Raw genomic sequence first — 12,926 nt, forward strand, 5'->3', positions numbered from 1 at the left:
TCACTTTGGAAGAGATGCTGTCTCTATCTTACTTATCCATTTCAAAAAAAGCAAAAGACTGGCCAGGAATTCTGACCGTCGCAATTTCAGAAAAATCTGGGGAGTGCCACGTTAGAAAAGGCAGGTTTCCTGGAGCCAAGAATCTGAGTCTGGCATTCATTCATTCATTTACAAGCATTCCTATGCTGTAAGAATGTTAATCAATACGCAGTAATGCATGCAATAATTAGTTGCCCAAAAGCCTGTCATAGCAGGATTGTTTTGATGAAGGAAGGTGCCTGGCACATCCTGGGTGTGCAGTGTTTCAAAGCAGGGTGGGGGGCCATTACAGAGAAGGCTTGCCTTTGGGCCCTTGGTCCTTTGACCTCTCATGGGAGCAGGACCCTAACCAGCCTCTCCTTTCTGGAACACACGGCTGGGCTGGGCAGCTTCAGCCTGGAGCAGATGGTTCCAAGGTAATCCAGAGCTAAGCCATCTAGGGCTTTATAGGCGACAGTCTTCCCTGTAGGAGTAAAGAGAAACATCTTAATCAGCTGTTTGGATTTTCTATATCAAAGGCAGCATAGACTGGATAGTCTCCCCTGTTGAGGAAGTGATGAGGTATTTAATTCTCCCATCTTATTGTCTGAGTCACTTCTAACAATACCTAACTCTAAATCTGCAATTGACAGACAGCATTTGCCTGTGGAGAAGCCGCATTTGGGCTGATTGAATGTTTTTTGTTTTGCTTTGGGGGGGGTTTAAATGTTTTTTTTCTTGGCACTGACAGCAATTTATGGGGCATTTTATTATTTTGCCAGTATGTTTTTACAACAGATAATCGACAGAAGAAAAAGTGTACGGACATGCAGCAGAATGAACAATATAATGTAACCACAAAATTAGTGATTACAGTAATTAGGAAGAAAAATAATAAAAGGGTTAAAACAAAGAGGGAAAGCCTGGAAAATGTTGTTAGAAAAACAGCTCTGAGAAATGTGACCATATTGCTTGAAAGTCTTTTTCCTTGCCTTTTGTCAAAATAGTAATGGTAACTCTTCTAATTGTTGACAACAAACACATATTGCTGCAAATCAAATGTAGATTTCTTCTTCCAATATTGGATAATAATTATTTTAACCAGCCCTCATGAACCCTAGGACTGAATTTGTATTATTTGGGGCTGAAATCAACAGCATTAGTAGTATGAGTTTGAAGTCTGTTCCTGTTTGGGAATGATGCATACATTCTTGGCTAAGTCGCTCATAACTGGAATCTAGCAAAAAGTCATCAGAGGTGACTACTGGAGGCACAGGAGAGTGTTAACTTTAACACACACACACACACACACCAGTTTGAAAATGAAACAAAATGCCTAAGAAAATACTACAGTAAGGATTCCGTCATAGGGGAGGAGACTAAATGAGAGAGGGGATTGCTTTCCAATAAGAGCAGGGTGGGCAGTGACATCCCCTTTAGATTTAAGAGTTTTTGGTGGCCAGAGTTTGGACCAGATGAAGAATTAGCAGCATAGCTGGAAGGAAGGAAGGAAAGAATTAACTCAGACCAGGATTGGTTCTTGTGTTAAGAGATATCCCTGAGTGAAAGAAATGACAGTGATTTCCCTTGCAGTCCTGTTCAGTTTGATCTGCTGCAGCTGCAGTAAGTCAGATTCTCTCTCTCTCTCTCTCTCTCTCTCTCTCTTTGTATGTGTGTGTGTGTGTGTAAAGAGAGAGGGGGTCATATATAATATTTATAGATTTTTTTCCAAACATTCAATTCTTAAAAGCATCAATTCATATGCTTTTAGCTAATCTGAATTTAGTTGTGTGGAGATGGGGGGAGGAGTCACAAAAGCAGAATTGCAGTTTGCAGCACGCGATTAACGTGGAGGATACACCAGCCATTCTGGTGTAGATGCATTCTGAGTGAAAGAAAACTGGACAAAAAGGTGATAAATGTGTATTCACTGTATTGACTGCTTGCCATTTTTGTTGCTTTGTTGCTTCAAGTGCAGAAACAGAATCAGAAAGTTTTAGGTTGGGTTTGCACAACACACTTTGTTGTAGAATGAACTCATCTTCTGGGTCTGCATACTTCATTAAACCCTCAATTAATTCTTCTAAAGCTTGTCCAAGACCCATTTCCCTATGATTTCCATCCCTGGGTTTGCCCTCGGGAGCAATGAAGGACCAGTCTTTACCTTTGGCATAGCAGATCTTCAGATATTTCAAGACAGAAAGGCAGGATATAGGAAGCAAAGAATAAGTAGATGCTCCATTCCATAGATTAACCCAGGATCTCCTGCATTGCAAAGAATCCTTCCTGTAATTGCTGGCAGATTGGAGGTATTTTGGGGGGTGGGGAGAGAATTCAGGAAGAATCTGGGTTGAAACCATCTAACAGATTCAAAATTCCAAAGCAAGTAGAGAACGTGGGGTTGACTCCTTACAACGCAATAGCTGAAAAGTGATGTTGGTTGCTGTCGAGCCCAGTTGGGGAAGACATTTCAGTGCCTAGAGCTAAAGAAGTTATTCATTTGCCCCAAGCAGGTCATCCAGCTCCCAAGCCCACCATCCAGCCTCAGAAGCCACTGGTGAAACGTGGAGGCACCATTCAACTGATCTGTTCTATGGATTGTCCTGGTGCAGAAGTGCAGTGGGAAGGCCTGGACACTGACTTGGGGAACATCGTTTCTAACCACACAAAGAGCATCCTAACGCTGACCAATGCAACCATTAACCTGGAGGGGACAAAGATGTGCTCAGGACGGTGCCATGGGACATCCTCTCAGGAAAAGGTGGAGCTGAATGTATATTGTAAGTTCAAAAAAAAGCATCTGGTGGGTTTGTTTTCTTGGACATATTTTGAAGGGGAGGGGAGGGGAGGGGGAGGAGGAAGGGAGAAAAGAAGGAAATCACTTCTGCATTCTTGTGTGTGTAGTCATTAAAACTCAATCTTGACTCAAAGGCATCTTTACCATTTTTGGAATGGGCAGTGATTGGGCAAATCTCTTTTGGGGGTTGTTGCTACTATTATTCCTAGTAGGACCTGTAATTATATTTCTAATCCAATAATCCCAGACCTCTGGGTAGATTCCAATGTTTCCCGAAACAATAAGAAAAAAATGGCATAAGAATAACATTATAGTTAACACAATGCTGTGCAATTAATCAATAGCACAGAAAACATACCATCCCTCTTCAGGATGGAGTTGGCACTTAAAAGTGCATGGGAGTTCCTAACCTGCATCCCCTTTCTCAGCTTTTCCAGACACTTTGCGGTTGGACTCCCAGCCCAAGACGCTGACTGCTGGGCAGCCTGCTCGCTTGTTCTGTTCCATGAGCCACGTGTACCCTCATGGTGCCTTTACGATGAGTTGGTTCCAGGGAGATGAGCAACTACAGGCATCAAAGGAGACAGAGGAGGAGGAAATGGAGGACGCACAAGACCAGCTGTTTGTCTATCACTCCGAACTGGAGCTCCCAACTGTTGCAGAAGATGTAGTCTACAAATGCAAGGCAACTTTGGAGATTGAGCAACAGACATTTGTCCAAGAAACAGTTGCCATCACCATCGCCAGCCCCAAATGTAAGTTTCACATGCAGTTGACATCTTTCCCCAGACTTTGAAATAGGGGCTGTGCCAAATCAGCATTACAGGAGAATCTTGCAGTTGGAGAACGCCTCTGTTTTAAATATTTTCATTTCTATCCCAAATTCCACTGATCAGTAACTTTCCAAATAAAGTACCACTCATTTGCAGTTTTGCTTCTTTTTTTTTAAACAACAGCCAAAAATTAACTAGCTAAATCTAACTCAATTCTAGTTGAAAGAGTTGCCCCTTGCCCCCATGGATTCATCTAGCAAAGGAGATCTAAAGTCTTAAAACTACCTCTCTTAAAGATTCTAAACATTTGGTTTACAGCTACACAGGAGATTCTCAGTGCTACAGGGAGCCCCATCCTTTCTCTCACATCTGGAAGGACAAGCCAAACAGCTGTTCCAGAGCTACCAACCACAGCTGGCTGGAAGTCGTCATTTGGGACAACCACTAGCCTTCTCCCTCTTGTTTCCACCAAGCATCCCACGTCTGGGGCATCTGTGATTACAGTGACAGCCACCCCCACACTGGAATCCCTAACCACAGATAACAGCTCCATCACAGTGATGAGCAACTCCACTGGATCTTCTTACCCAACAGGTAACCCTCTTGCAGAGCTATGGACAAACTCTCCAGAATTTGAGACAAGGTCCATAGCCATGCACAGTTCCATCTTGAATTGTCACTAAGTTTAGAGCCTTCAACCAAACTCAAGATTGTTTTGCATGTCCCTCTCTTAACAGACCAAGAATTTACTACCAAGCCTCTTTCCACAAGCAACTATTTCCTGACAGAAGCGGCCATGAAAAAACCAAGAGACCCCTGCCACCCCATTATCGTACCTATGCCTGCCCAAGGAATCATGGGAGACGCCCTTCGCGTTACATGCCAGACAACAGAGTGCAGCAAAGACATCCAAATCCAGTGGGTGGAAACCCCAGTGGCCCAATCACAGTACCGTCTGGAGGAAGCTGAGGGCCAGTCGACCCTGATGGTTGAAAGTGTCAGCTTGGAGCACCAGGGTGTCTACCGATGTGTTGTGATTGCCAGCCAACCCCAAATAGCGAGCTTACATGTCTTCGTGTCTGATGGTGAGTGAGCTGAAATTGCACGTTCAAAACATTGGGTCAAGAGTCACATTGAGTTTACACTAGGGTGGAATCTAGAGGAACAGGGACGGAACAGAAATCAACAGTGGCACATTATGCCTGCGTGGGGTCTTAGGCAAAATAAAATTTAGAGGCCCCTGAAGTTTTGACACAAAAAAATTTGATGTAATACCACAGAGGAATAACAGGGTATCTTATAAAAATGCCGTTTCAAATATTAAACATACTGGAATCCAACATAATCATAACAATAATTGCACTTTTCATGCTTTTTGTGATGAAAAATTATGTATCAGTTGATTATAATTGATATTTTTTGTAACATCATTTTCAGTATACATTGTAGCTAGATTACTTAATTTTATTATTTTTATTTTATTTATATTTCAAATTTAGACACCACCCATCTCACAAGGAAGTGACTCTGGGCAGTTTACAGTAAAAACAACAAATAAATATCAGTTAAATAGAATAAAAATAGTATAAAAATACAATAAAACCAAATACATACATAATTAATAATATCTTCCAAGATGCTGGTGATTGAAAAGATATTAACATATGAGAGCATCTTCGAGGTGCTGGCCACCCCGAGTTGGTTGCCCCTTTTCGCGCCCCATGCCAGTTGGCAGAGCCAGGTCTTGATTGCTTTCCAGAAGGACAAGAGAATTGGGGCCTGCCTCACCTCTGGGGGGAGAGTATTCCATAGGGCGGGGGCCACAGCAGAGAAGACTCTCCTTCTGGGCCCCACCAGTTGACATTCTTTCATCGACGGGATCCGCAACATACCTTCCCTGCCTGACCGGGTGGGACAGTTAGATATAATGGGGGTGAGATGGTCCTTCAGGTAACCTGGTCCCATGCCATGTAGGGCTTTAAAGGTGATAACCAACACCTTGAACTGGACCCAGAAGCAACTGGGACCCAATGTAGCTCGCGCAGCAAAGTTGTGACAGGTGCCATCTTTGGGGCACCTGAAATTGCCCATGCGGCTGCATTTTGGACCAGCTGTAGCTTCTGGATACTTTTCAATTTGCTTTGTCATAGTGGAAGTGTACATGTGTGAGTGTCCAATCTCTATTAATAAATTAATTTAATAAAAGCTAACGCATTTTGCTTCATCTCCAACCAATAAAAGTAACTCAAATGAATTCCTGGCCTAAAGTTTTGCATGTTTTTTTAAAAACATTTTAAGGAAAAATGATTAACATTGTTAATTGTAAAGTTTTGTAAAAATTTTTACAAACAATACCGTTTACATTAAAAAAGTATGTACTTACACGATTAAAGAAGACATCAGATCACACTAAATCATGGAGACATATAATTTATGTGCATAGATATTTAATATTTCATATGTACATACACCATGTGGTTTTGCATTTAAACTCCCCTTTTTGTATGCACAAAATGGTACAGTCCAATCATGCCATACCATTGGACGTCGGGCCATTAAAAATTCAAATAATAACTGTGGAACATAGAGGGGCAGACTTGGCATACCACATGAAGGCTTGTTAACCTGAGGCCCCAGAGGTTGCTTCCGGAAATTCCTGTTGATTCAGGAAAGCTGGAGACGCCCTCCAGAGGCATGTATGCGGCTGGATAGAGATGCTGGAATGACAGAACCAGTTTCCGAAAACATGATTTTGGGGCTCCTCTTTTTGGGGGACCCTAGGCAAATGCCTACGTTGACTACAGTATAACATACCACTGGAAATCAATAGAGCATTGGAGCCAGGATGGACACTAGAGGAGGAGGGGTATGGCTGGAGTAAAAACTGGAAGCCCAGGACTGGCTTTTTCCCTTTAAAGCAGTGTTTCTCAACTTTAGCAACTTTAAGATGCATGGACTTCAACTCCCAGAATTCCCCAGCCAGCCATGCTGGCTGGGGAATTCTGGGAGTTGAAGTCCACGCAGCTTAAGTGGCCAAGGTTGAGAAACACTGGTCTTATTTTGTGCTTAGCTCTGTCAGTACATCTGCCGGATACAGCTGAAGATACCAGTAAGAACGGAAGCTGATTCTAAACTCTGGAGGTTGCTCATCTTAGTCTCTTATGCATCTGTAGACAGAGAAAGGAGAGGGGATCTTAGACGATGGACGCATCTGTCTTTGCGTACAATAATGAGTACATTGTTTGTGCACCTTTCCTTTTGCAGCCCCTTTCAACAGAGATTCCCTGTTCATCATCGGAGCCACTGCATCCCTCTTAGGGCTGATCATCGCAGGCTACGCCTCACATCGCTGGCGGCGGCGGTGGCAGCAGTGAACAAGCAAAGGGCCAAAAGCTCCTGTCCGTCTCCTTGGCTAGGCCCTCTCTGCCCCTTGGACATCTGGCCAGGCCGTGAAAAACTATTCTCTGGCATTTGGGAAAGGCCTTCAAGGGCTCTCCAGCGACCAAGAGGGGCTTCGCAGACACGTTGCCAGGATTTTCTGCACTTGTCATGGTCACAGATTTGGACACGGAAGGCCTGTTTTCGAGCCCCTGCTCAGGGGGGAAGGTCATTCGCCCACTGGCGAGGCATGAGCCATCCCCCGCAGAATTGGCAGCTGGATCTGTCTCCAACTTCTATGTGAACTCAGTGGAACTCTAGGTTTGAGTTTGGGATGGACCTGCAAAGCTGCCTGATCAGCTGCTACAGTTTTGAACACTGAAGGGAGAGTAAATCAAATGCTGTTCTCTCCCTCTCTTTCTGCACATCCTGAACCTACAACAGCCTTTCCTCAAATATGCACTTTCTGAAAATGGCAGGGTTTCTTCACATCCAGCCAGCAGGAAGCTTGTTTCAGGGAAGGGCTAGGTTTATCTTTGGGGCTGGTGAGCATATTGGGAATGTCGAGAACCTGATGTGGGTGTTCTCACCAAATGGCTATGGGGCCTATCACACAATGTTGATTTCCCAGGTGAGACTGGTGGTGGCCATCACCACTAGATGCCCTCTACCATCCCTGCTTACCTTTCTGTGTTGTTGCAGGTACACCTGAGTGAGTCCCAGTCAGGGATTCTAACAATTTCATTGCTTGGTGAGATGTAACAATGAGAAGCTCCTGTTTTGTTCTTGTTCCCAGCATTAGAACTGCAGCTGGTTAATAAAAATAAAGCCAACTGCAAGCTTCTTAAGGAAAAGTCCCACTCCCTCCCCAGATGCCAGAAAGACTGTTAGAAAAGACATCAGAAGGTCTCACTTTAACATACATGGGGATAAATTGGTTCTAAAGGGGAACTAGTTCAGTTGATGGAATTCTTGTAATACCCTCCCTTTTCTCTCAGTAAGTCTTGCTAAAGAAAACTCTGCGAGAATCCTGCTAGCAAAAACACACTTTTGCTTCTGGGCACATGCCAGAAAGGTTGCCAGCCAGGGCAGGGGTGGCTAGGAATGCGGAGACTCCGGAATCCATCAGGCCAATCCTGACCTCTGCTTAGGCTGCCTTGCAGGGTGTTTGTGAGACTATAAAAGCAACGGAAAGGACAGAGCCACCTGCAACGCTGAGCAACCTTAACCCAGTATTTTATGAAATGCTAGCTGGGGTGATATGCAAGAGATCTCTACAGAACCGGAGGGCACCCCATCCCGTCTCTCTCAATAAATCTTGCTAAAGAGACTTGGACTTGAAAAAGAATCACTTTCCCTTTAAGGGAGTTGCCAAAGAGCCAGACAGCTGGTGGGATCTAGAACATCTGTCAGAATGACCGTATTTCCTCTTCAGCTTTTCCCTCATCTAGAATTGTGCTGTAGGTGATTGATTATGTGCCATTAAATTATTGTTCACTGTTAGCGGCCACGTATTTTTCTCCATGATGATCTACCCCTAACCTGGTTTTTCAGGTCTTCCAACAACACATCCATGGACTGTGACTGAGTCCCTCCCCCTTGCTGCTGGTCGTCCTCTTCTCTCTTTCCTTCCACCTTCCCCAGCATTACGGGCTTTTCCAGGGAACATGGTCTTCCCATAATTTGTCCAAATAGGAGAATTTGAGCCTGGTCATTGGTGCCTTGAGTGAGAGCCCTGGTGTGGAATCAAAGCACAGGACCCAAGCAGATAATCAAGGCTCATTGCAGTGTTTATTACATAAACAGTATGTACTGGAGGGGACCCCACCAAAAGGATAGCGAGAGCCACCCCTCTAAACAAAAAAGATGAACTGATATTTTTACATTTCAGAAAAGGGGAAAATGATGCATGAGTACATATTCCTAAGCAAGGAAACAAGCGGGTTACTTCTTCTGCTATCTACTGTCTTCAAAGAAAACGATTGTCTGAGTGAGAAGAAACAGGTCAAAAGGAGGGTGCTGTGGAATCAAAACGCAGGGCACAAAGGCAAAATAATCAAGGCTTCACTGCAGTGTTTATTAGGCGGGACATACTGGAGGGAGGCCCCACTAAAGGTTAATGGGAGACACTCCCCTGCAGGCAAAATGGATGCCCTGATGTTTATACACTCCTACGAGAAGGGGAAGGGAAAAAGAACGCATACTCATACATATTCCTATGACGATGCAGGCGTACCTAAAGAAGCAATACTTCTCAAGTTACTTTCTGCCCCTCTGTTATCTGCTATCTACAAGGAAAACAATAGCGTCAGAGAGAAGAAGAAACAAATTACTTCAAGGTGCCAAATGCCAGGAAGGGCATACGGGGATGTTTGTGATAAGGAGTTTGCAACCAGCCTAGTTCACACCAGCTTCAAGGGTGCTGCACGTTCCTTTATGTTTCCATTTTATTAAGGCGATCCTGTTCATCTGAGGCCTCTAAAAACTTGCTTCTTTCACCCCAAAACTTGCTTCTTTCACCCAGAGGTATATTTCCCTCACAGTGCAATTCACCGTGCCAAATGCCAGAAGGATGTCTTTACTGGCGTCCTGAGGACAGATTCATGCGTTATCATGGGAATGTTCTGATAAAATTTGCAACAGACTGGTGTGAACTAGACGATAAGCCAGCTCCAAGGTTATTGCGAATTCCTTGTTTCAGTTTGATGTAAACCCACTCATCTGAAAACTTAATTTTCCTCACCCTGGACTGGTTTGTTCGATGATCCGTTTATTTGTTTTCTTGGCTGTCCGTGGGATTCTTTAGTGCAGCAGGTAAAAATATAAAATGCCTGATTTCAATTCATTTCCATTTTAACTTGAATATGAGCAGCTATGCATTTTATCATCTCCCTCCCGTTACATTAACAATGACTTTTCTTTTTAATATGTAATGTGATCGTTGCAAATTAGCAGTTTTAAGAGCCAGGGAGGTTCTGTGGTTAAGAAGTTGGATTAGGATGTGGGGAGGGGGATCTTGTTTCAAGCTCACCTTGAGCCATGAAAACTCCCTGGGCAAGTTTGGGCCCTTCTCTTTCTTTGCCTCTCCCTTTCTTTGACCTACTTCTCAGGATTGTTGTCCCAGGAAAAAATGGAAGGACGGAGTGCTAGGGATACTACCTTGAGTTCCTGGAAGCAGGACATCAGTTTAACAAAGTTGATTGCACCTTTTGGAGATACCTGGACCTGCGTCCACAGCCTCAGGTTACTCTAGGCCAGTGTTTCTCAACCTTAGCAACTTGAAGATGGGTGGACTTCAACCCCCAGAATTCCCCAGCCAGGAATTCCCAAGGCTGGCTAGGGAATTCTGGGGGTTGAAGTCCACCCATCTTCAAGTTGCCAAGCTTGAGAAACACTGCTCTAGGCAATGCTTTTCCTCCTCCTTGATGGCACATCCTCCTCATCATCAATCATGGTTTGACAATGCAGGCAATTTGATTTAGGAAGCATACCTTGGATAAATAAACCATGGCTTATTGTGTTGTATGAATCTAGCCATAGAAGGGAGCAACAGGATGCCTCTAAACACAAGTTCAGCCCAAAACAGGCCCAATCTTGGTTCCCCTGCCCCACTTACCTCATTTAATCAACTGAGTTTTAGAGGTGGAGGAAAGCTGCCTCCTTGCTCCCCTTAGTGTTTCTCAACCTTGATAACTTGAAGACGGGTGGACTTCAACTCCCAGAAGGTGAAGTCCACCCATCTTCAACTTGCCAAGGTTGAGAAACACTGCTCTAGGCGATGCTTTTCCTCCTCTTCTAACTGTCAACTTCAGCATTGTGGAATTGCTCGCTAGCAGACAGACTAAAGCACACATTTCTTTGCGCAGCATGCAATTAATATATGGAGGACTGTTATCAGAAGGTGTAGACTTCTAGGTACGTTCATTGAAGGCTGACCTTTCATTCAGTCATGGAATCTGGTCTGATTGCCAATATGAAGGCAACCAAAGGCGATGACTTGGCTCCCAGAACATTCCCGGTCTATTACCAGGGAGGAACTTTGGGAGACTCTGACACTAGGCCAAAGCTGCCATAACCTAAAGATGAAGCAGGCACGTAAGCAGAGAGGACAAAACCAGGAAACTTATCTATATGATCCCTTCAGGGAGGTAGATAAGAAGGAAGCAAGTCATTAAGGAAAAAAAGCAAAGGACTTGAACCAGACAAAGGAAGTTGGGCCTGAGCACATGGAAACCCTCCCCCCAATCCCATCAACTTGTGAATCAACCAAGCAAGGACTTTGGGGGATAAAAGGGGTCCCAAAGCCCGCCCACTCTGAGTCGTCTGAGCGGAGTCATCTGAGTCATCTTTGGATCCAGACTTGGCGGCTTCCATCCCTCTAGCTAGTGCCTGGCAGCCTAGTTGGGAAGGACGTGGGTAAGCGTGGATGAGCACGTGTGTGTGTGTATGAGAAAGAGCAAATGTACCTTGCAACCAGTAAAGTTTTGCTGTTACCTAAAATTCACTGGGTCTCCGTGTATTCCGAAGAACCTCTTGTGCCTCAGTGTTCGGTTGGAAGTGATTTGTGTGTATCCCCAATTATTTCCCGGCTGTTGACCAGGGCTGTGTGTCTGTCTGCTCCAGCCGCACCTATTTGGAAAGCCCAGGTAGAAAGGAAGGGGGGCTGACAAGATCCGCGTGCCTCAACAGGCTGTGAGCGTGTGAGTGAGTGGCCATATGCCGAACCTGGGAGCAGCGTGTGTAACAAGACCAGACTGAATACAACATCTCTTAAGGCTACCGTTATCTCGGGCGCCCAAACGCAGATGACCACCAGAGGACGGAAAGAGTCAAGTTTCTGCGTCGCTCGGCTGCTCTCTAGCGGCTGCTCAAGTTTCCGCAGCTCTAAAATCACTGACTTGCTCCAGCCAGCCGAGCCTTTGCCGTCTTAGAGGCTAGAGCTTTCTTTCCCAGGATAAGGCTGTTGATGCTGATTAGACAGGGCAGCAGTATGCAATTTCCCAATTCAAAGGCAGCATGTGTTTAAAAAAACAGTTGCTAGGGAACGAAAGGGGCAGGATACCATCCTCCCACCTGCTTGCAGGTGCTTGGATTCCTTGTTATTGTTAAGGTAGATCTGTGTCAGGCCCAGCCCAAGAACAACGGTGGAACATCCAGTCCAGTCCAGTTCCTTTATTAGCTTACACCTTATAGACAAAATCTTGCCAAACTCAATCTATACCAGGGTTCCTCAACCTCAGCGACTTTAAGATGGGTGGACTTCAACTCCCAGAATTCCCCAGCCAGCATGGCTGGCTAGGGAATTCTGGGAGTTGAAGTCCACCCATCTTAAAGTCGCTGAGGTTGAGGAACCCTGATCTATACTACGGCAACTAGTGGATCTACCCTGCGAGATTCTAGGGAGTGGCTTTCCTGAACCTCTTTGGCTTCCCACACTCCCTCTGTGGACTGTGTTGCCTTCTGCCTCCTTTCCCCTCCTGGAATGCCCCCCCTCCCTCCTGATAGCCTTGATCTCCCACCTCTCTCCCCTCCTCGTAGATATCTTCCATCACAGTCTGCTTCCAGATTACTTGAGTCTTTCAATGAAATAGGTCCCTTTCTCTTATTATTTTGTATGATGGCTGTTGTAACAACTCCACTACTGCCCTCGCCTCAGCGTCCCCTGACTTACAAGAAACTAGACCTGCTCTATTGCATCTATGCAGCAATTTGCTAGGTTCTTTCGGCCAGGAACCACTGCCAGATGTACACGCACCATGTCCTGGATTCATTCCTCAGCTTCTCCTGCGGTGCAAAGTCTAATGGAGAAGTGGTTGAGACGGGGAGGGATGGGGGACTGACTGACCCGAGACATTTAAAAGCTGCTGCCATTCAGCACAGTAACCACTGGACTTCTAGATAGACAACTGATCTTACCGCTTTCTTTGTGAGTCCTCATCCCCTTGCACCTTCTTACGTAC

General features: G+C 45.0%; 1 protein-coding gene across 1 annotated transcript; it reads left to right on the plus strand.

The window, feature by feature from the left end:
• The first annotated feature begins 1,497 nt into the window (after window positions 1–1,497).
• Window positions 1,498–8,658, plus strand: MADCAM1 (mucosal vascular addressin cell adhesion molecule 1). The gene is made up of 6 exons (XM_025169401.2): window positions 1,498–1,641; window positions 2,532–2,798; window positions 3,244–3,570; window positions 3,907–4,182; window positions 4,326–4,673; window positions 6,853–8,658. The coding sequence occupies exons 1-6, from the start codon at window positions 1,590–1,592 to the stop codon at window positions 6,960–6,962; spliced, it is 1,380 nt and encodes a 459-aa protein (XP_025025169.1). The 5' UTR covers window positions 1,498–1,589; the 3' UTR covers window positions 6,963–8,658.
• The last annotated feature ends 4,268 nt before the right edge of the window (window positions 8,659–12,926 follow it).

Source organism: Python bivittatus, unplaced genomic scaffold, assembly GCF_059951505.1.
Source record: "Python bivittatus isolate LINGU-HERP-01145 unplaced genomic scaffold, Pbiv_v1 ctg000580_np1212, whole genome shotgun sequence".
NCBI classification, from domain to species: domain Eukaryota; kingdom Metazoa; phylum Chordata; class Lepidosauria; order Squamata; family Pythonidae; genus Python; species Python bivittatus.